This window comes from Geosmithia morbida (genome assembly GCF_012550715.1).
Source record: "Geosmithia morbida isolate 1262 chromosome Unknown scaffold_20, whole genome shotgun sequence".
NCBI classification, from domain to species: domain Eukaryota; kingdom Fungi; phylum Ascomycota; class Sordariomycetes; order Hypocreales; family Bionectriaceae; genus Geosmithia; species Geosmithia morbida.
Genome location: NW_023336207.1, coordinates 298,256 through 321,871, shown reverse-complemented (window position 1 = coordinate 321,871; position 23,616 = coordinate 298,256). Strand labels below are relative to the sequence as shown.

Sequence of the window (23,616 nt, the reverse complement as noted above, 5' to 3'; positions counted from 1 at the left end):
GCTTGTTGGGGGGGGGGGGGGGGGGGGGGGGGCCGTTGCCGTGGGAGCAAAGTCGAGTACTCGTTTCGTACCTACGGCGCGTATCAATGCTTGCGAGTATTTTGTATCCGTTTTTTTTTTTTTTCATTGAGAGATAGACGGCCATGTATTTTATTGCATACTGGTATTAACCACCATATCGCTTCACTCTTCTCTCGTATTTCGAAAGTTGAAGAGGAATATGCTGAAGATGAAAAATCAGCTCCGTCCCTTTGCTTCTCATCGTCCCGTGACGTCGTATTCAATACGTTCCACTACTACGGAGTAATCTGTAGTGCGATACGAGCTCATCCGGCTAGATGCGCAATATATTACTCCATAATACATCGTCATATTCCATGTCCCAATAAAAAAATGGTTCACCCTCATACCCGCACGTCTACAGATGGTAAGTACTAAAACAGACACGCCAGAGACATATTACATACGAGTATCACATGTTATACTGCATCTGCTCTGCGTCTGCTCTGCATCTACCTCTCACCTCTCTCAGACCCATGTCTCCCTCTGACCCCAACTCAGACTTTTTTTTTTTTTTTACCTGACTTTGCCTCCTCTTGCCTCCTCCCCTTCTGTCTCTGAACTATTCATATAGTCTCGCCCGCGCCAAGATGCAACACTTGATGGTCTGCTCCACTTCTGAGTCCTGATTCCTGACAGACCACTCGTCCGACTACTCGTCCGACTCACCCCTCGTCCTCTGTCCCCCCTGCCCTCCCTGCTAGAGTCCTACACTATACACAGCTGCAGATCTGTTATACACGTGCTCGTAGTAATCCGTCCACAATCCGTCCATATACGAGTATATATTGACCTGTCCATGGACTGGATAGGGACAAAGCAAGGTCCGAACAAGACAACAAAGATAACACACCCAGACACTCACAATGTTTCACTCCTTACTCGTACACCTTACAGGTAGAGCTTACAGGTAGGTAGAGAGCTTCACTCGTTTTATTCATCTTACCATTGTACATACTCGTACGATCCGAGCTTTCCGTATACTACTAACCCAACCCCCCCTTCCATAACACAACCCTCAAAGCACTCCTTTTCAGCAAAATGTATAAACAGCCAAGAGGCAAGAACAGAAAGAAAAAAAGAAAGAAAAAACTCCCTTCGATGCGTGTGCTATATTCCATCTTTACGCCTAACATGGGTGGCGGAAAAGATACCCGCCCCTGGATAATGACAAGAACTCTGGCCAAAAAAATACAGCATGTCCGTGTGTGTGTAGAACGCAGTATAAAAAAAAAGTGTAGAAACCAAGTTGGAGACAGGAAAAAAATCAATATACACATCTAATCCCCGAGACGCCCATAGTCCTGACCCGAAACCCTCGTGTCCGTGTCATGCTCATGCAGTAATGCGATGCGGAAGAAAGCGAAAGAATAGAGAAAAATGAGACAAGACTTGAAAGAGAGGAGGCAACATGGCTCCGAGATGCAGAGGTGAAAGAGAGGGGGAGGGGAAGCTCACAACATCTACACCCGATACTGTGACTGGACCGGCTGTGGCTGTGGCTGTGGCTGTGGCTGTGGCTGTGGCTGAGCCTGTCGGGTTCTGTTGAACAGGACGAACTCTGGCACGACACCCGTGCGAACGTCGTGTCGCCTGCCCAGAGGCTGGTAGTGCATCTGCGTCGGCGGCACAGGCACAGAGAGGTGGTACTGGTCCAGCGAGGCCGACGGCGGCGGGTACAGGAGCGTGTTGACGTGCCGGATCGGCTTGTACGGACTGTTACGCTCCTGCAGGTAGAAGCTCGGCGAGTTGGACATGGGCGTATGCATGCCTGACGTCGCCCCGCTAAACTGGTCGGCTACCATCGGCGACGAGGCGTAGGAGCCTGGTGCCAGGCTCGCGGGGCTCCGTGTCTTGGCCGTGTTGGCGTAGCCCAACGGAGCGGGAGCGTGGCTCGGGAGCGTGGCGGGAGTAGCAGCATAACCGGCCTGCTGCGGCTGGCTCGACGCCGCAACGCTGGAGGGCGGCACGCAATGAGGTTGAGGGATGGAAGCCGGTCCCTGCGGCTGGTACAGACTAGCCATGGCTCGGACGCCAGGCTGAAGCGGCGGTAGCGAGACGTGGTCGGCGGCCGGGGCAGTGACCGGCGTGGCGTAGCTCCCTTGCGAGTACGAGGGCGTCGCACCAGCTGCACCGAGTGCCGCGAGAGCAGGCTGCTGCTGGTGTGGCTGATTCGGTGGGATGCTGATACCGTTGGGAGCGGCCAATGCCTGTGCAGTTTGCGTTTGCTGCTGCTGCTGCTGCTGCTGCTGTCGCTGCGGTATGACCGTGGCCCCGGGCGGGGGTGCTGCTCTCGATAGAGGTACGAAGCGCTTGGCCGGGTGCTCGCCGAGGTCGTCCCCAAAGCTCCTCTTGCGCGTCGACGAGGGACCGAGATTAACAGCCGGCTTTCCGGCAAGTGGAGAGACTGCGTTGGTCTGGTAGGCGGCCCAGTTAGGGGTGCGGGACGATGTCGGCGACAGGTTGTTGCCCCTGATGCCCTGTCCCAGGTCGGTCATGGACGGAACACTAGCGTTGGTCGGCGAGACGAGCGGCGAGCTGACCAGGGGGTTGGTCGGTGACGGAATGTGCAGCGGCGAGGCCGGCAGGCGGAGGGCTCGCTCGTAGTACTCGTGGAAGCAGGAGAGCTTGGTCAGCCATCCAGCCCACTCAGACTTGGAGACCAGTAGATTGTATCGCATGTTGCTCAGGAACTCGACTTCCATAACGTGGATCTCCTTGACGGCGAACGACGAGACCTCGGCCCATGTCTTGTTGGTGTACGTGTTGTCGTCCAGAACTGTTCTCAACCCACGGTTAGTCGTGGCTCTTTGACATGGCACATTCCCTCCACACCCGGGGGGTCAACCACCCGGGAGCATCTCCAGGGTATACGCACATTTGTTTGCCAGCATCAAGGCGACAACCAGCAAACGATATTCACTGCCTGCTCGACCCTTGACCTGCGGTGACGACATTTTTAAACGGTAAATGAATAAAAGGCTCAGGAGAATGACATTCTGTGTGACCTGCGTCGTCGACAGGATGCTGAGAACCCATTTACGGAACTGTTCGTGGGGTTTGGCCAGCGGCGGCAGTCTGGCGACGAGAGAGCCCGGGGGCAGTGTACGTATCGATTCGGCGTGCTTCAACTCGTCGGTAGAAGTGAACCAAAAGAGGCAAGTCATCTGTAGCAGGGCAGATAGGGTTTGCAGTCAGCCACCAGCTCATCCCATCCAACGCCTCATCTTATATGGGCTCTTCCCACTACTTACCTGAGCTGCAAAGTCGGCCAAGTTCCCACCGGCAGGGCTTATCCGCCTTGGGATCTCAAGGCTGTGGCAGACCAAGGTCTCGGTGCTAGCGGGAGCTTTTTGACGGTTCTGGGCAGGGCCATGGGCAGGGGCAATGGCCATGTCTGCTGCCGGCGGAGGGCTGGCGGGTCGATGACGGGTTTGCGAGGTCACATTCGAAGGCAGCTGAGTAGGAACAGAGGGGACGGTGTGCGCATTCTTGGGGGGCCACCAATTTACAGGGTACTGCTGCTGCTGCTGCTGCTGGGTTGACGGTGGCATATGAGCCTGTTGCGGTGGCTGCGGACGGTAGACCGGGACATTGGCTTGATCATTCATGGGCATCTTAGCTTTGACCGTCTGGGACAGCTGGTTCGGATAGGCGTGGACGGCGTGGGTCTCATAGGAAGCCAGCGGGGCATGGTAAGTGGTGCTCATGTCGTCAACCGGAGGGGTCCTGAGCCCAAGTGTGAGAACCTGTGCTTGATGCGTACGGTAGTGACGATGTTTCGGCAGGGTGGCGGGGTACGGTTGTCGGTATATATCGTATATCCCACAGGTATTCGCAGATGAGGGAATCGACAGCATGGACGTGAGGGAAGGTGAGTTTGGCCTGAGCAGCATGGAGTTTGTCGAGGCTTGGTCAATCTCGAGTGACGGGGGATATTCGAACACGGGGATTAGCGGATATCTCGTGTGTTTGTTCCAAAAACACACGGCTGTCCGCTTGTTCGTGGGAGGAAGAGTCGGGTCAGATCAAGGTGAGAGGCAGGTGAAGGCAAGTGTTGAATGTCTTGTTTGTTGATCGACGAGGCCGTGAGAAAAGACTGGGTTTGATGTAATTCGGGCCGGTTGGTGTCCCGCTCTTTGTCGTCGTCTCGACCGAGGGCGATGCAAGTTTTCTCGTCTGAAGAATCAAGGGTAGACGAGAGCCATGGCGGAGGGTGAACTGGCAGACGAGCCCCCGGAGTGCAAGCAAGCCAAGTGCCGTGGGAGGCGGAAGGAAGGCGAAGGAGGAGTAGACGTGTATATATGAGTAGGGTATATAGATTGTAGGCAATATGGCGTAACACGCGGCGGGGAGCCAAGTGCAGGAGTGTTCACGGAAGAAGAGGGAGAGAAGAGTAAGCGTGGAGAGAGAGAGAGAGAGAAGACTGAAGTGAGAAAGAGACAGAGGGAAGGAGTGGGGGTCAACAAGTTTTGAGGATTGGGTTGTAGGATTGGGAAAAAGGACAGCGATGGGAAGGAGGAAGGAGGAAGAAGGAAGAAGAGAAGAGGGCAAGAGAGGGATAGAGAGAGAGAGAGAGATGTTCCATGTCGTGCCGTGCGTGGTCCTCTTTCGACGGAGTCTCTCTTTCTCTCTCTCGCCTTCCGTCTCTTTCTCAATATGGAGTCTGTCAGAGACGAGGGTGTAGGCTGGGGATGGAGCCTGTCTGCCCAGAAGGCGTCCATCGGTGGTCCATGGGTCCTCCACTCCCCCAGCAGTATTAACTACTCGTACTAACGCCCCGGCGAATGCAGCAACGGAGCAGTTGAGCGGCTGTGGTACGAGCCAGCCCCGAGAGTGTGCTGTGTACGTATCCGTACTAGCAAGTCGAGCAGTTTGGTTTGTACTGAGCGTTGTCATAGGCACATGTACCGCAGTACTCGTAGTAGACGGGTACCCGATACATGGGCGTAGTACGGGTGATGCATGTGGAATATCGGTAGTCGTAGACAAAGAGTAGTAGGATCTAGTTGCTAGTATCTGTAGTTGCACTGTGGTAATTAGTGAGGCTAGAGGTTGGCCGGCTGGGAGGTATTCGTACTCGTCATAGTACCACGACGTAATTACAAAGTTACTGAGGAACGGACTGTATCGAATGTACTGTCTTTTTTTTCTTCTTACTTTCCTACAGCTACTAGTCGCAATCGTAGGTACAGTAACAGCATGGTCTCTATAATGGAGGAAACCAGGCGATGGTCCAGCTCTACCTAGCCCCTAATTAGTGACCACCCACACCCCCCCCCCCCGGCGCAGTGGAGAGAGCTGGCGTCCACTCCCATCCTAGGAGCAAGAGGCGGACCAGTAGGTACTCTCGAGTCTAGCCTGTAATAGCCTGTAGGGTCTAAATATTACTTCCCTGCTCGTACGCCTTGGACACTGCCCGCCCGCAGATATTACTCCATAGGTACGTACGTCCACGAGTAGTAAGCGCAGACTGTTGGCGCCTACTATTATGACCACGAGCGCTCGTACGAGTAATACTACCGTGGACAAAGCCCTCCTCCACCTCTCTTTCTCTCTCTCATCGTCGCCTGCTTGCTTGCTAGGGCCCTGTTCTGCTAGGTGGAGGGTGAAGGGGGGGTGCACTGTAATACTTGTTGCTCTGCTTTGCTGCGCCTGAAAATGTCCCCACCCTCCTTTACCTATCTCTCACACATTCTTTCCTCCCCCTCCCCCATCTTTTTTTTGTAAATTAATACATATTGAAACTGTACGAGAAGAATAGGTATGTACTCACCTCGTCTCGTACTACGGCGCATATGCGCGCGTGGTGGTGCTTTGACCGGTGGTTAGGTCAATCCCCATTGAGAAGGGGGGGGGGGGGGGGGGGGGGGGGGGGGGAAGGGATGGTGATTCCCACCGTCTCACCTTTGTTTTTGCTTTGGGTAGTCACTCAAAGGAGAGGGGTTTTACGGTACGGAGCAACAGGGTAAAAGAGAGAAGGCAAGAAAAAGGTGGTGTGGACATGGCAATGAGTGGGCATCGACGAAATACGACCTTGCTACTCCATCTACGGAGTATAAACCAACGCCGTCGGAGCTACGCAGGGAGAGTCGACAAGTAGAGAGAGGATGGCCTTTTTGGTGCCTGCTGGCCAAAGGAAAGTTTGTGAGTGTTGGTGCAATCATACATGATGATGCTACGGGATATACGGTATAAGCATTGTTAGATATCACTAGTAGTAATAATCACTGCAGTACGGTATTAACTATTACTGCTATTGCCAGGTGATAATCGTGTGGTGATATGAGAGATTACAGAGCTCATGGTGGTGCTGTAATGCTTCTGCGCATTACTAGTCAGGTCAGTTTGATGACTGTATACGTACCACCCATGGGCCGTGATTTCCATATTACCATATTTGGGGTATCGACAATTGTCACAATATCCGTACTCTATATATTCGTAATACGTGCTCATAGCCGTAATCAGTACAGATTACTCCGTACTCGTACTCGTAGTAGCAAGTATTGCTACGACTATGTTAGGGACTAGTAGTCCCATCCTACTCGTACTGTGTGGCGTGCCTTGACTCTGAAGTCCTCCCCCACCTCAGAGGATCTGGCCCCGGCAACCAAAAACTGTCGTGGTTTCCAGTTTCCATGAAATAATAATAAATCTCCATCTCCCGACAAACCCTGCTTTGGCTCTCTCAGGCCTGAAGGCTGACGCATGTTCCCAGTGGGTGCCCGGAAGGAGGAACCCACCGCACCGCCCGCCGCTGTTGTTGCCTCTCCAGCCCCTCACACCCTGTCTCTGACATTTCTGTGGATTATTATTTTTTTGCCCTTCTTTCTCTTTCTCGCTCTCTCCTTACTTTTTCTTCTTTCTCTTACTGATTGGCAATGATTGCGCACACTTGTCGAGTTTGCTTTTACACCAATACTTGTGTGCTCGTACTGACCTTTAATCTTTCGCCTCCTCCCCTACCCGCCCCGCCCCTTTAACAGCTGACCAGCGGGCCAGTGACCTCCCATGCTGAGACCAAAGTTGGTCTTTTCCTCCGCGGCAGGCGGCCCACCCCCCTGCAAATTGGGTCTGATACAGGACAAGACTCGGGACTCTCTCTCTCTCTCTCTCTCTCTTGCCTTACGCCGTGTACTCGTAGTTTGTGCAGATTACAGAAAAAGAAGATTCATGGATTACGACCTTTTTGTTTTTTTCCTTCCGCACTTGGGTCTGGTGGATACCTCGTTACGGTGCTCCGATGGCTGCGTCTGTGCCGTAATATCGTGGCTCATTACCACCCCCTCCCTCGGTCCAAGGTGGATTCCCACCCGGACTGTCCGTGTGTGTAGAATTGTTAATGTTGAAGGGTATCGTCCACTATTACCTGTACTACTACTACTAGTGAATATTCGATAGACTATAGACCATAGAGTATCTATAGGCATCTTGATGCTAGCCTGAAGCACTAAATAGCCGGTGGCAATATCTGAATGAACAGAGAGCAATAATACTACGAGTGGTCACTCGGCAGTTTTGACTCGCTTCCAACCTGACCAGGGCCGGGCATTGACCATCGGAGAGTCGTCCCCCCAACTGAGAAGAGGCGTTCTACTAGGAGCAAAATACGACAATGTGTGTCTGTGGGCTATTGGAACTTTGGTACGGCGTAGTGCCCAAGTGGTAATAATACTATTCACCTTTACCCTTGTACGAGTATGTGGGGGAGACCTGTCTCACATGGTTGGCATCCAAGCAACACACACACTCTCTCTCTCTCGCCCTCTATCAGTTGATAACCGATACAGTGCTACGTGTTTATAAGTCCTGAATCCCAAAGGAAGGTGCAATCACTCGTTGCAAATAAAACAAGGCAGAGCGGAGCGGAGTAGAGTAAAGTCGTGTGAGGGGGGAAAAAAAGGAATCTCGATCATGAATGGCAACAGAGTCACATGCCCCTTGATTGATGGCTTGTCTAGGATTGGCTATAACATACCCTTTGCACCTGCCAGTTATTCCTGCCATTTCTGTAAGATGCAAACCAAGCAAAGATACGGTGTGAATCTTTTCCCTATTTTGATTTAACATCGGGCGGACCATTGCTTCGTTAGTAGTAATAGTAGTAGTAGTAGTAGTAGTAGTAGTAGTAGTAGTGGTAATACTATATGTACACGTAATATGCCACCGAAACTACTCGTCTTTCTATCCGTACTAAGTAGTAGACAGTTGGTGGATGTCGGTGTGTTTCTTTTTTTCTGCTCTCCCTCTCTTACTGGAAACATCCTCGTCGCCGTTCTTTTCGTTCTCGCCGACTCGGACTCAGGGGAGAACTAGGACTTGTTAAATCAGTACGTGGTATAACTCCATACGCTTGCCCTTTTTGCTGGACCCTTCATCTCTCCTGGTACCGGATGCCCGCCATCGTCTCTTGGAATGTGTGTGGAATGGCAAATTTGGCAAGGCTTCCTAGTACTCGGTGACGACATGATGAATGGGAAAAAGGGGGGAGAGGGTGGCTTGATATTACAGTACAGCTATGAGTGTTATGCTCGCAAACCATTCACGAGAGCAGTCATTACTGACTGGATATGAAATAAAATCACGACCGTCACCGCGTTGTGTTTGTCTCATGTCGGAGGTTATTATTTCACTGCCCGTACAAACCGTGTCTCTGTCTATTTCAAGTGGTGCACACAACACAAGGGGGAGGGCGCCATGTGTGGGATGGATGGTGGAGGGGAAGGGGTGACGGGGGTGAAGGAGGATGTCTACGAGTCTACGACGACCAAGACGCATGTTGACAACGGGATGGGAAAGGGAAAGTATTACTTGCAGGCTTGAAGCAGAAAGAATTGAGTCGAGACCCTTTTTTTTCGCCTTCACGGAAAAGTGAGGTTGTATTACCAGTGTCGTCCAGTATCTAGGTCTCCCCCCCCCCCCCCCCGGAAATCGAGCTAAAGTGCTTGCATATTATCTAGAAGGCGTACGCTGTATAGTCTATAGTATATACATGATACCCGTATGGCACAGGCTACTACCTTGCTTGGATGATACTCGTTTGAGAAGTGCTATGTATCTCAGATGAGAATACATCTCGAATGACCTTTTATTTTTATTCATTATTTCATTTGTTTGCTCACCTACGGCTGCATCGCCATCACCAAGCTCGTACTCACTCTCATAAGGATCGGTTGTCAACCAATGCAGCGCAGCGGTAACAAGGTTGAGGCAGGCAGCCATTATCGATACATGACGGGCAAGACTGGCTGGCTGTGTTGAGAATACGGATACACAGGTAGGGAAAACAACGGTATGCCGTGTCCGTGATACTCCGTCGTACATGTAGATATCATGTCAATACAGAGCATCAGTACGGGCTAGTAGTACGTTAATAGTACGAGGTGTAATACCGCGCAGTCGGGGGCCCGCGGGGGGTGTGTTATAACTTATAACAAGGCAACGTACAAATTGACAAGCCCGTGTTGCAGCTGGGTTCCATTCATTCGTGATTACTTCGTCATAGCCACTGACACTCCCAACTCGTACCGCCCCGTAGTAGCAATGTGTGCAGTACATGTACGATATGATGAGCACGAGTACGAGCACATAGCCGAGTATGTGGCCACGTTTAAAAAGAGTCATGGTAGGCCTACAGGTTATAAGTACGAGCACTACGACATCAGTCGACCGTAGGCCGCGGCCCGCAGTCAGCGGCAAGATCAAACTGATGCGAGCAGTAATACGTCGTAGGTGTACGTCCAAGGTAGTACTAGAGTACCACTACTGCTAGTGCACTACTACAAGAGTACTGCTATAGAGACCTGCTACTAATAGAGTACTCCGTACTGCTACTACTAAGGTATTGACCTGTACGAGTAGTTGGAGAAACATGAGGAAAGGGAGAAAGGGGACCGAGAGGTATGAGAAGAGTCTACGACTGTCTCAGGGGTTCAATGTTCTGTTCTTCTCTAGACGGGAAGGTGCGATGCTGCCACTTCTCTATTTCCAAGACCTGCTCTGGCCCTCTGGCTCCTCCTCCCTTCTGCTCTGCCGCTCGCCCCCTGTTTTGCCAATTACGGACAGAGCCAAGCAGGTGATGCGTGGCTCAAGAAAAATCAAGAAAGAGAAGAGGTGCGGTGCGGTGCCGGGCACCTGCAAACTAGGAGTAACATGTCGTGATATTGGACAATAACACACCTGCAGATTCCTGGATTTATCTGTCTGCGACACACTAGCCTGCTGCCACGTAGTTGCGTGTATTATTATTACACCTTGCTGATACTCACAGCGTACGCCGCACCTGACTGTGCCCTCCGCATATTACCTACTGCGAAGTTATACAGTGATGGGGGAGAGAGAGATGGGGAAGAAGTTCCAATCATGGTACAACCAGCCACCACCCGTACCGTACGATCATACAGACGGATCTTCTCCTCTCTCTTCAGTCTCTTCTTCATCCTCTTTTCTTCTCTCCTTCCCTTTCCTTTTCGACCCGCAAAAGTCCACGACCATAGCTTCCGTATGGTCGTACTACGGATTCGTATTAGCGTTTGCCCGCACACCTCCAACCCAGCAGCTGTCCAGGGTCTGGCTTGGCCAGGGTATCTTGGCAAGTCATTTACGACGGACGGGGGTGGGACGGTCCCCTGCGTCATCAACAGTCATAGGCAAGGCGAATCCCAATCCACCGAGATCGAGAAGAGACAAAGAGGAAGAGGCAGCAGCAGCAGAAGCAGAAGCAGAAGCAGAAGCAGCAGCAGCAGCAGCCCGGATATTACTCTGTACGAGAAACCTACGACACCACAGACAACACACACGCCCGCACACGACGCCGACGCCACCCAACAAACGGAAGCAGGGATGCCGTCGGTCGTCCGTGATAGCCGAGATACATACGCTCTACAGAGACAGCGCAGACCAGGTCATCGTCTACCTACAGACGATGCCGTCTACATACCATGTCTGACCGTTGAATGATGGCGAATCTGTACGGGTTGCGTCGCCGTCGTCGTACTCGTGCGTCATTTCATGTTGCTTTCTGAAGCTTGAGACTGCGGCATGGGACATGGCATGAGATAAAAGAGTCCAAGCCACCAAATGCTGGGGTCGCAGTCGAGTGAACCCCCCTCCTCCTCCTCTTCTCATGATATTCCGTACCACTCTTCTACGAAGGGATACGGTGATTGATGGCATCCGATCGACGCCCCCCCTCGTCGGCGTATACGACTGCGTCCTTTCTTTTCCCACAAACATGGGAGGATGGTGGGAAAGCCATCGTCGCTGCCACGAGGCATTCATGCGGCACAGAAAAGAAAGGAAATGGTACTCATTAGCAGGGGACTGAGAGGTGTGTGTATGTACCTCAGTGTGTGTGTGTGTGTGTGTGTGTGTGTGTGTGTGTGTTACGTCTATAAACATTACATTGCTCGTCACAGACCCAACAACGACTCAGACGATCCCATAATAATACGGTGCAATGCATCCATGCTAGGGCGCTAATTTATTGGCTGACCTAACCCTCCTAGCACACACACACACATACATACACACACACACACACACACACACGGGGTCACTTTCTCACTCACTCACTCACGGCGCACGCATCAGCATTCGCCAAAGGCCCCTTTCAACCAAGATAGATGGAGCTCAAAGGCTGGCCATTCATGGCGTCCGAACCCCTCCTCCTCGACGGGATCGATACCCACTTCTCTATGGGAGTGCGGATAGCACACCACCAAGAACGAGTATATGTACGGAGTGATACTACGGAGCACTACGAGTACGTATTGAACGAGAAATGCTGCGGAACCTACGGGGTACGTACGGGGGGGGCATGCCCTTTCAACCTCACCTTCTCGCTACGTGTTAGCTGCAGTACGGATACATGATACAGGTAGCATGCCTCGTTTCGCGTTACAATTTCCCTATCAGTGTCGGTGGTTCACTTGCATGAAAGAGGGAGTCGAAAAAGCAGATCTCACCACCGCCAACTTGTCCTCAGTACGGGTGTCTCTAGCACGGGCGTCCCTTTCCTAGCACGAGCGTCCCTAGTATGGACAGGTGCTGCTATTAACCTGCTAAGCAACGACCCATGTCAGCCCCAATCACATCCCAGATCATCATCATCAAGTTGACGCAACAAGGGGTGTGCAGTTCGTTTCCAAGTGGGGGGGGGGGGGCCCTGGAGGGGGCTGATGGCTTTTTTTTTTCAACGTCTTACTCGTATGTTCCGCACATATTCGTAACTTTTTTTTTCTTTTCTTTTTTTGCCATTTGCCATTTGGCCAACATTCAACTGGGTAGCGCACGTCCTGCGGACCTGTCCTACTTTACGATGGTATCAGTACGTAGCTGACCTGTTCTGCCAAGGCATCCCCCAGGCCGGGCGCGTCAACATTCCAGTCATTTCAGGGCAAAACCCCCAAAGACCTGGGATCTTGGACCTTCTCGTACTGGGATCCCGGTCAAGCCGCGCCGGATAAGAGGGTCTGATTATGACGGCGTGACGACCATGCTTTCCGTACGGAGTATTGCTAGGGTAATTCATCATTGTCTTGACTCTTTTCTGTACGAGTACGGAACATCTGTTGCCCCCTCCCTCTTCAAAGGCGGGGAGGAGCAAAAGGAGAAGATAGTACTGCATCTACTACTACTAATAATAATATACGGAATAATAGTAGTAGTCAGTACCTTGTACTGTGTATCCGTACTTTTGCGCATCGACTGCCTTGAACGGTCCTTTCTGTTTTAAACCAGGGTCCCTTCTTCTTCTCTCTCTTCTCTTCTTCTCTCTCTCTTCTCATCAACCGACGAGGAAACATGGTACGAGAATCATCGTTTTGGGGAAGAGGGTGATGACAGTTCAGGGCCTGTTTGCTCGATGGGCAATGTAATACTGTTACGTGACGATGCTGGCTTTTTGTCATGATGCCTCAAGCTGAGGGAGCTGTCTACTGTAAGTAGTAGTGTCCCACTACTATAGCATGTACTGCGATTACATGTACATGTAGTAATATCAGTACTCCGTAATATTCGTAAAGACGTACCGACAATGTGTGGTGGGAACAGAGGTGTCGTATTTTCGGATGGGTTCCCTCTTTTTTTTTTCTGTCTCCTCCAACCAGCCACATCAATGTTTGCCCTGGCTTGGTTGGCTTGGCCCTTTGCATTGGTCCTTGGCCTGAAGGTCGGTCTTGTCAATGGGCTTGGTTTCATATTGCCTTGCCTTGCGTCGCCTTGGCCCCTTTCCTCGTCGGTGCCGATGAGGGGAGTGTTGAAGTGTTCTGCAACACTGCATTGCCCTTGTACGAGCAAGCAGGAGCTGGGAAGGGCGACTAGAACGGAGTCGTAGTAGTAAGATTGGGTCGAGGTAAAGCGGCCATCCTTACATTCATCGGACCCAACAAGGACTCGACGATCAGACAGGAAAGAAGAATAGTCTTGTCCGTCTCATACTTTATCGGGAGAAGAAGGAGAAAGGGGGGACAATATGAAAGAAGGTAAGCGAGTCAGGACAGACAGACAATGGGAGGCAAATCCAAACCCCCAAACCCCAAACCCCAAACCCCAAACCCCCCCCCCCCCCAAAAAAAAAAAAGACACTATATAATATATGCTGAGGTATTATAGCTGGACCACTTACTAATACTACGACTACTAGTTATTTTGCGTTGATAGATACTACTGTCCGTCCGTCTTTCCAGCCTCGGGGACCAGAATCGGCCGATTTGATGAGACTGAGTCCTTCATCGGAGCCGATCTGTGCTTGATGTTGATCGGCAATATTGCCTGGTGTAGTAGACGTGATGACTTGATCTAATGGGATATGGAGTAAACGGGTTGTCAAAGGCAACTCTCAGCGAGAAGTGATGAGTGGTCTTCTCAAATCCGGGGGCTCAAATCCGGGGGCTCAAATCCGGGGGCTCAAGAAGTGGATGATATCTCGAGATTGTCTCCATGCTGGCAGATGGTGACCGTTGCAGAGAAATATCGCTTGATCCTCACCCGGCAACGGTTCAACCAATGACCGAGAACAGCTCTGACCTAGAATGTAGTGATGAAGCTTCGAGTCGGCCTTGATATTGATGGATATCCGCGTGGAAATCTGCGCCAGCAACATATAGGGTAAGTAACATCTTTTTTTTTTTTTTGAGATGGGAACTCCTACTAGGGCGGAGGCGTCTGAGGACCACTATTGCTAACAAAACCCCAACCCCCCTAAAAAAAAACCCAAGAGAAAAAAAAAACACATTTGACATACTTTATTAGCACCCCTCCTAAGCAGACTGGTAGGGATGATGCGACTTCCTGTACGTTGATCGGGCCGTTGCAGACGTCATTGCAGAGGCAGCCGTGGCAGAGTCAAAAACATACTCGCGATCTTGTACGGAGTAACTATGAGGGCTGTTGTAACCATCATGTATAACAGAGCTGTAATCATGCCAGGGCTGTAACTATAACTATGCTTGACATTTCACGCGAGGTGCTTCAAGAGATCTTCGACCATATGACTCTCTGCTTATCTCGACGTCTTTGGGGGGAGGCAATATAATCCGCACGAATTCGATGGAAAATGTCCGTTTCGAGAGGAACAGGAAACAATCTTGCCAATTGCGACATGTCATTTACTAGGCACGCCAAAACGGCAGCCATGGCTATCATCTGCTCAAACGCTCCTCCCTCGCCCTCGTAGTCGGAGCTGGCGATGATGCGGCCACGGCACCTACAACGACCATTCTGCCATCATCTCAATCCTTCGTATCCATCAGAGTGGTCTCACTCGCATGGTGGTGTACGAGCTCGGCTCACAGTGCGGCCTTACACAGAAGACGGATGATTAGATAGTCGAGAAGGAGGGAGGTCAAATTTCAAATCTTCCTTCCGCATCTGGTCATTCGCGATCTACTCACCAAGGCGCGGATGATGCGGGTCAGATATATCGGTACCATATCTGGTAGACTCGGGGAGAGAGAGAGAGAGAGAGAGAGAGAGAGAGAGAGCGACAAAAATCTGACGCGCACGGGATGAGTGGCATATCGCAACTGGGCTGCGTCACGGTATCCACATCGGAAGCGTCATGCCGTTCAGTTGCGGTGGTTCCCCCCGATTGACGTCCCTCTGAACTCTCAGGGCCAATCTGTGCCCCCCCTCCCTCGGACATGAACAACGGGGTTACGAAGATTTGGCAGAGATTGTGGGAAAAATTGGATCTTGGTCCAACATGACGCGTTTGGCAAAGAGATGGCGAGCGCGAATCGGAGGTCCGAGATGATTGCATTGTTGGTTTTTTTTTGGAGGGGTAATCATATACAACACATATACAAGCTGCACACATGACAACATCCAGGTGCATATAACATCGATAACCCCCCCCCCCTTTCCAACGCTCAGCTTGTCCGAAACTTGGGAGGAATTCCAGAGATACAAAATTCAGATCCATCACTACCATCAACAGCCATCTTTCTTTTACCACTTCACCGCAACTGTATAGGAGCCAACAGACAAGCCCAAAATGAAGAATTCAGCCACCCTTCTATACCCAAACGACATCGTCGGCCAGCGAGTGTCGTCATACTCCGAGTCCCACTCTACCCCCTTGCCGGCTCACATAACCGCTTACCATGACTTGGTCGGCAGGACCCGCCAGGACTCGTTCTTCATGATCTCGGATCTCCAGGCTCAGTTCCAGCTGTCCCTGGCGCGAATCCAGGGCGCCCGGCGCATCCTCGAGATAGGCGTCTACGTCGGCTACTCCTCTCTCGTATGGTCTCACGCCGTCGGTCCCCAGGGCTCCGTCACCGGCCTCGAGTTCGAGCAGAAGTATGCCGACCTGGCCAACAAGGCCTTTGCCGATAACGGTGTCAAGAATGTCGACATCAAGGTTGGAGATGCTCTCAAGACGTAAAGACCCCCCCCCCCCTCTCTCTCTCTCTCTCTCTCACCTCCCCTTATTGTGTGCGTGCGACTGAGATAAGAAGACGACAGCCTCCCCGACTTGAACCCCTCGGAACCATATGACATCATATTCATCGACGCCCAAAAGTCCGGATACCCAGAATACCTCGAGACAATCTTGTCTCAGTCCAGGCCCGGCTCGTCGTCCGGTCGCATCCTACGCCCCGGAGGCCTCATCATCGCAGACAACGTCCTCCGCAGGAGCCTCGTCGCCGACGACAGCGACGAAAACCCCCACGCTAAGGACTCCAAGGCCAGGGCCGAGAAGGAAGGTCGGGTCGAGGCCGCCCAGCTCGACCTCGTCAAGATTCGCGAGTACAATGACCTCGTTGTCAAGTCAGATAGGCTCGAGGCCTTCCTCCTGCCGCTGTTTGACGGCGTGAGCATTGCTAGGTTGTTGGATTGAGGGGGGCGCGCGCCTACCGAGGGTATGCAGAGAAATGTTACTCTAGCCGTATATTCATGCTACATATTTATCCAGTAACAATGTCACCGAAAGAACAAGTTCGTGCACACGGCCTCATTCACTCGCCGCGTCTGTGAATTCTGTGGCTGGCTGACTTCTCATCTCCTCCTTCTCCACTTCGCCTCTCGCAATGTCCCGCCACGTCTCCAGTCCCGTGTTGAGGACGAGGATGGGATTGATGCTTCCCTGGAAGTACCTCTCCCGTCGCGTAGACCCCCTCTCCCCACCCTCGAGGGCTGATAGCGCGCTCCTCGTGCTGCGCATGCGCTTCTTCTGTCCGCCTTCGCCGAGCAGGCTGCTGAGCCTTTTGCGGTCGTGCATCAGGCTCTGGTCGTATGACACGATGCTGCGCACCCATGGCGCCACATCCAGCACGATCATCCTGAGCGTGCGGTCAAAAACAGACGGGTCGAGGTGTGATGACGACGACGCCGCCGTCTCAGGTACGGCAATCGGGTCGAAGGCCAGGGAGAGGTCGTGCCTATTGAGCTTCCTCGGCTCCGTTGGCTGCCGCCTGAATGACGATTCGAGCAGCGCCACAAAGCGGCCTTCCGAGTACTGTCGAGGCTCTTTGGAGGTCGCGTCCGTCGTCTTGCGGGCCGCCGCCACCTGTCCGTTGTCTTCCTCTGAACGCTGTGAGGGGGAGTGCCGTTCTGGCCTCTTCCGTTGAGTGTGGTACCCCAGGTGGTGTATCGTCAAGTTAGATATCGAAGTCGTAATGTCGCTCATCAGCGAGTTGTGGTGCACCACAGGGTCTGCCTCGAGAAGTTGGCGCCCGCAGACGAAGTCCTCCTTGACTTTGGAGGGCATGTCGGGCAGGCTCGGATCCACCAGGTCCTGGAGCATACTTCCAAACATACCCTTGGAGCACATATCCATGTCACTCAGCAGCCCGCAGAATTCCTGATAGGCGTTGAGATCGGCAATTCGGTCCACTTTCGAGCCATTGCTGGATATCTCAGCGTTGATCACCCCCATGTCCAGTGGACTGGGCCAGTCACGCGCTTGCAGCTGCCAGTGGTGCCAGCATTGATTCAAGGCATCTAACTCAGTAGAGTACTCGTCAGACGAGGTGATAACATCGCGGGCTATCCAGCCCATGCCCTTAACGTACGTGTCCTTGCTGACAACGCGAACAACGTCCCCGTTTTCGTCTAGGTCGGAGCCCTTGGGCCATCGGAGGTAGAACCAATCGAACCCGCCTCGTCGGTCACCGACCCCAATCTGGCACCAGAAGTTCAGGTCGCTAATGGTTGCCCTCAAGTCGTTGCCTCGTGAGAGGTACAGGGCCTCGACGGCATCGCGCTGTAGCGAGTGCCCCTCGTTTGCGGCTATGAGGAGGCAGACATCGGCCGCGAGCTCCGACGGTGATGGTGAGAAGCGGAGGATGCCGTACAGATTCAGGTTCTGGATAGGGATGAAGTTCTCGTCGTTGCACGTTATGATGAAAGGTCTTTTAGACTGCGCCATCATCCCCACAAGTGTCGTCCAGAACTGCTTGTCCTCCTCGTAGAGGACGTCCGCCTCCTCGAGAAGGATCAGCGACTGCTTCTGTGCCTTGGGCGCCTGCTTGACATCCTCCTTGGTGCTGAGTCCCTTCTTGGCCGTCGGCTTCCTTGTTCCGGTGTCGGTCTTGGGTTTGAAGAAGGCCGTCATCATACCCTGCTTCCCGGACTTGACATCGTTTGCCGTCTCGTCGTCGGTCCCTTGCTCCGTATCCGTCGAACCGTCAGCTTGGTGCCGTTGTACTAGGTGGTTTCGCGTCATGTCGCCGACTCGTTCTAGCAAGTCCTTGCCGCTTCTCCTGCTGCCCGAGTTGATCTCAAACACTTCAAATCCCAACTCTTTGGCTACCGCATACACGGCTGCCGTCTTGCCGCTGCCGTGGGGACCACTTATGACAACGGTGTTAGGTAGTCTGCCGGCATTCTTTCTGCAGTTCGTCCTGATAACGGTCTTGGGACGAAATGCCGAGCCCGCCGGAGACCAGTCTGTCTCTTCCTCCGCTACCTCGTCCAGGTCATCCTCCTCCTCCTCGTCACTATCCACCACGAACCCATCGAGCTTGTTCTTGCGTCGCTTCCTCGGTGCCTTGTCCGCTTTATCCTTGGCCTTGCCACCCTCCCCGCCGCCAACTTCCACAGATTGAACCTTCAGCGTCTCCAGCCAGTGCCGCAGATATATGGCCTCTTTGCCAGCCTGAAGGACCTGGTCTGAGTTTGTGGGGGCGTATTTCTGAGCCCAGGTGCAGGTTTCGCAGGTCGATCGATCATAGGCAGAAAGGTTCGTCTCAAGCATCCTGAATAAATGTGCGACGGCAGGGTGTGTCGACCTTGGTGTGGGACCTGCAAGTTCGTCTAAGTCAGGGTCATCTTGCACAGGGCCCGGATAGCCCGTCAGGGTGCGCAGCTGAGGCCGTATCTCCTTCTGGAGCTTGCGGCCACTTTGGAAACGCCTTTTGGGTAGGCGTAGTTCGGGGGGCCTGGGCGCATTTTCCCAGTATGACTCCATGTGCAGCTGTGCCATGGTACAGTCATAGACGACATCCATGGGGTTGATGGTGACGACCTGGCTCTTGGACTTTTTCGACTTCTGGCGCGTCCACCATCCTTCTTCCAACTGCCTAGTCTCAAACTCGTCACCACGTACGTGAGCCATACCATGACTTGGCCATGCCGGGTGCATGGCTCCAGGAACCCTTGTCCCCACTGGCTTCGTGCTACCGAAATTGACCACCTTTGGTTGCGCAAAGGGATTCCTTTGTTTTCTGGGGGACTTTGGTGTGACCATGGATATGGTCTGTCTCTTCTGAGGCGGTGCCGTTTTGTGCTCGGTTGACTTCGTGTCATTCGGAGCTGGGTTCGTCTTTCTGGAGAATAAGGGATGCTTGCCCTTGGCCGTATCCTTGGACGCTCTTGACGGCCGCCCTTGTCCTCGCTTAGCTGGTTTGGGTGGCTGCTCAAGAATCTGGGTGATCCTTTGACCGAGCTCTGCACGTTTATTCCCATCTTGCTGATTGTATTTGATAGTGACTATCCGTGACGGCGGTTTGCTCTGCGGTGCTTTCGGCGGTGAGCCCAAGGTCCCCGTTTTGGGATTGAACCTGATGACTTTGGAATTGTGTGCCGAGACACCGAGGCTATCGGCCGATGCGGCAGATTTGATTTGAACGGTATCGGTGGGTGTGTTGGCAGGGCTCAGTTTGTTAATGTTGCTGGGCATATCGCCGAGAGGCGACGTGAATGCCCGTTCGGGCAGCGGAGTGTGGACGTGCTCGGGTTGGAATGGTTTCGCAAAGTGTTTTGTGATGGATGCCTGCACATTGTTCTGGGTGCCGCGCACATCAAGGCGCTGCTTCTTCGGATCTGGGACATGCTGTCTCTCTGAGGAGTTGCCTCCCTGTCTCTTCCTGGATTCAGTCGAGGCACCGAATTCGGGGTCTCGAGAATCTCTAGGCTGAGCAGAGCCCGTGGAAGACGTGCATGCTAGAGGTGTATTTAACGCAGCTTCCGGCTCGCGAGCGAAAAAAGGGTGAAGCTTCTTGGCTTCCGCCTGGTTGGCTGTTTCTTGAACCATGGCCTCGACAGACATGGGTCCCAGCGGCACGGCACGAGGAGTGTCGAGGGCCGTTCAATCGTGCGAAGAAATCATTGGCGTGAATCGAATGACTGCAAGAATAAAGGAGGCTTTTGAGAGTTTTAGAGTGTTGCAGCAGCGGATAAGATGAGGTGCTGCCACGATATAAGAGAAGTGTTGAAAACCAGGGTGGGAAGGTGATGAGTGTCGCCCTACTTTACGAGTAAGTAATGCTTCAGAGTTATCACGGTTTAATGGGGAGGGAAGCGCGTTCGCCCTAACGCGTCGCGCCTTTCCCTGACGTACGACAGGATGTGAATGGGGGAAAAAGGTACATATATAAAGTACCAGGATTACCGACGCCTGCCCCACCTCTTTCGGATTTTGGTTCGGCCCGCCTTATCGATAAGACGACTATTGCCTGAATTTTTTTTTGCCCGCCAAAAAGTTTCAAGCCGACGATCGACCCAAGAGAGGCACTACACCACTCAGCAAGATCTGGAGCAATTGCCATTGTGCATCTACACAGGTCATACTGCTTATCCGTTGATTTCTAGCGGCTAAATAAATTGCAGTCATGACCTCTGTGTATAGAATACACAGGCCGTATGTCCTGGCGACTCTGCCTCGGCCCTTGGACCACACGGCGGGCAACATTGTCGCAAAGGAAGTCTACGGCCAGAGGGACGGTCAGAGGAGGAAGAGGTCTGAGCTAGCTGTCGGTGTTGATGGTGAGGCCGTGAGCATATACGATGTAAGTACCCGGTAATAATTTGGTTCCTATTGAGCTCTGTTCTCTCTCTCTCCATGATTGCTTACTTATATGTATACATGCATCAGGTCCCGGGTTCTCGCCTCGTCACGTCGTACCCCATTCCCCCGCAGGAATCCTTCACCTGCCCTCCTTACTCTCTTCGTGTACGACGCTCGGGAAGCACCGACGTGATCCGCTATACCTTCTTGGCGACGAGGGACACTGTTTCGCACAAGATCACCCTTTTCAAAGACGTTGTGCACCACGACGGAAAAACGACGTCGACGACCGAATATCGAGTGCTGCGCAACTCACCCGTGCGCTACCTGACCACATCCAGCGCCTCGCAGACCTCGGTTATCGGCGACGTCATTGCCGTCTGCGAGAATGGCGAAGTCATAAACCTGTCCGGCGAGACCCTGGCCATCCGCTGGTCCTCGTCGTCCATGTCGGCCGTGCAGGATGCCTCGGCGTCGGGCTCGGTGGTGGACAGGCTGCACATTGATTTTGTCACGTCGGGATCACTTGCCGATTTCAGCGACGGCATGTTCAAGAACCACCCGGAGGTGTACACGGCTATGCCCAAGGCTGTCACGACGGATCCCACTATCCTTGTCCTCGTCTCGAGGAGCGTGAGCCACGGCCAGGAGAGCCGTCACCTGCTTGTCGTCGCCGTGTCGCCCAACGACGGCGCCAACGAGGCTCAGAGGCTGATACCCCTCGACGTGGCCCCCATACCTCTGACGGAGGAGTCGACAGCTGGCGAGGCCGGCAGCTACCAGTTCGAGGCGCAGTCCGGAACGCTCCTGCAGCTCCTCCGCGGCTCACTGATGGTCTATGACCTGAGCGGCGCGGTACCCAAGCTCAAGTCCGTCATCCAGATGGGCGACGCCGTGACCTTTGCCAGGCTCTCGCGCCCGTTTGTCCTCTCTAGTTCCCTCGAGTCCCTGGGACTTTACAACTACCAGTACCGCTCCGTGCACGCCAGCACGCCGCTGGACCTGTCTGAGCTACCTGCAGAGAACCGGGATGCGCGCTCCTGCCATATCATCAGCTACCTGCGCAGCCAGGATCTGGCCCTGGCGCTGATTGACAACGTGCTGGTGTGCATCCACGTGGAGCCGCCCAAGAGCAACGGCAGGAGCCGCAAGGCCGGCATGCTCATCGATTCGATCGGGCGCGGCACGGCTGTGGAGCTGCCACCCAAGAAGGCCAAGCTGGACCACACGTCGCCCGAGTTCTCGCACAAGGTGCCGGGGACCATGACGGAGTCGTACCTGGCCGAGTTCAACGGCGACGTCGAGTCGCTGGACAAGCTGCTCAGCAACAACGACGTGTTGGAGTGGGAGGAGAAGATGCGCCGGAAGCTGAACATGGCATTGAAGTCGGACGAGGCTGGTGGGTCGGACGAGTTTCAAGCTACGGGCAACCAGCAGCAGCAGCAGCAGCAGCAGCAGCAGCAGCAGCAGAGTGCAGAGGATATGGCACCCGAGTGGGACTGGCACCTTGAGCCCTCGGCGTATCCGGCGGTGGACCGGCGGTGGATCATCTACGCCATCAGCCGGGTGTTTACGACGGAGACGGTACCGGCGGAGCAGCCCCGTCTGGGCCTCAGACTGATGATTGGCGGGTCTCAGGTGACGACATACCTCGCGCTAGCGGGCCACCTGACGCTGTCCAACGTGAGGTCGGCGTTCCGCGACGAGCTGGAGGCGCAGCCGGTCGAGACTAAGACTCTGGCGCACGACTTGATCGCCTCGCTTGTAGAGACGGACGAGACCATGACACTACTGCTCAACTACCTGCGCGCCACCAAGTTGGGAGAGGTGGAGGTCCTCCTCGCGATACGGGAGCTGATGGTGAGCATGGGGCTCATCCCGACCAAGAATACCACCGCCACCGCAGAGTCTACAACCAAGCTCCTGACGGACGATGCGCAGAGCCGAGAGCCGACGACTACGGAAGGCGCTGCCAAAGACGAGGACAATGACGAGATGGAGCTGGACGACCTGGAGCGCAAGATTGCCGCGACGGAGATCTACCTCGGCGACGAGAGCAGCACGCGGTCGCGCGGGCTGACACTGGCATTCACCAAGCTGTGGCGGCTGCCGGCGCGGTCGACGGTCAAGGCGCTGCGGGCGTCGCTCAGCATCCGCGAGATGCTCTCGCTCATCCACCTCCTGCGCGTGGAGCTGGTGCAGGGTGCGTGGACGTCTCTGTACATTGACGCGACGACGTTTGACGTGGACGGGAGCAACGAGCCGCCGCCCGACGGGGTCATCTCGCTCATCTCGGACCTTCTGGGCCGGTGCCTCGACGCCGTGGGCGTGGGCGGCTGGCTCCTCAACGACGCCGTGGGCGGCAGCGACGGTCACGGCACCGAGTCGTCCGTTCCCGCCGCAGCCGCCTCCGTGAGCAGCGACTTCCTCTCAGCCCTGAAACTCGAGGTCACGGCCGCGCTGGAGGGCATCGAGGAGGCCGTCCGGCTCGGTGGGGTGGTGGGCGAGTCGGTGCGCTACGGTGTGGCTGCCCAGAAGGGTGGTGCGGGTCGGCAGTCGTGGAACACGAACAAGCCGGTACCCATCCTTGTCGAGGGGGGTGAGGAGTCGCGCATGCTGCCCCTCGGCCTCAAGGTCAAGCAGCTGCCTTCTAGGGACAAGATTGTATCTGGTGGAGAGCTTGTGCAGAGGAATACGCGTGAGATGGGACATTTGCTCAGTCAAAAGGTTGAGCCGTACTCTCTTGAAAAGCTGGTTGTATAACCAGAGAGGGAGGAGTTTTTGCTGTTTTTGGCCCTGATCTCCTACAATCTTGTTTA

The 23,616-nt window shown here is 53.8% G+C and overlaps 4 protein-coding genes across 4 annotated transcripts; 2 read left to right on the top strand and 2 right to left on the bottom strand.

Moving 5' to 3' along the window:
- Positions 1-1,523: 1,523 nt before the first annotated feature.
- On the bottom strand, positions 1,524-3,770 carry GMORB2_4458 (Cyclin; the record flags this gene model as incomplete). Its single annotated transcript, XM_035466433.1, has 3 exons — positions 1,524-2,839; positions 2,939-3,227; positions 3,315-3,770. The coding sequence occupies 3 exons, from the start codon at positions 3,768-3,770 to the stop codon at positions 1,524-1,526; spliced, it is 2,061 nt and encodes a 686-aa protein (XP_035318444.1).
- An 11,789-nt stretch (positions 3,771-15,559) lies between these two features.
- On the top strand, positions 15,560-16,408 carry GMORB2_4457 (O-methyltransferase; the record flags this gene model as incomplete). The annotated part of the gene is made up of 2 exons (XM_035466432.1): positions 15,560-15,948; positions 16,033-16,408. 2 exons carry the CDS (start codon positions 15,560-15,562, stop codon positions 16,406-16,408), a joined length of 765 nt encoding a protein of 254 aa, XP_035318443.1.
- A 114-nt stretch (positions 16,409-16,522) lies between these two features.
- On the bottom strand, positions 16,523-20,059 carry GMORB2_4456 (ATPase family associated with various cellular activities (AAA); the record flags this gene model as incomplete). The annotated part of the gene is made up of 1 exon (XM_035466431.1): positions 16,523-20,059. The coding sequence occupies one exon, from the start codon at positions 20,057-20,059 to the stop codon at positions 16,523-16,525; it is 3,537 nt and encodes a 1,178-aa protein (XP_035318442.1).
- A 562-nt stretch (positions 20,060-20,621) lies between these two features.
- On the top strand, positions 20,622-23,560 carry GMORB2_4455 (uncharacterized protein; the record flags this gene model as incomplete). Its single annotated transcript, XM_035466430.1, has 2 exons — positions 20,622-20,798; positions 20,885-23,560. The coding sequence occupies 2 exons, from the start codon at positions 20,622-20,624 to the stop codon at positions 23,558-23,560; spliced, it is 2,853 nt and encodes a 950-aa protein (XP_035318441.1).
- Positions 23,561-23,616: the final 56 nt, after the last annotated feature.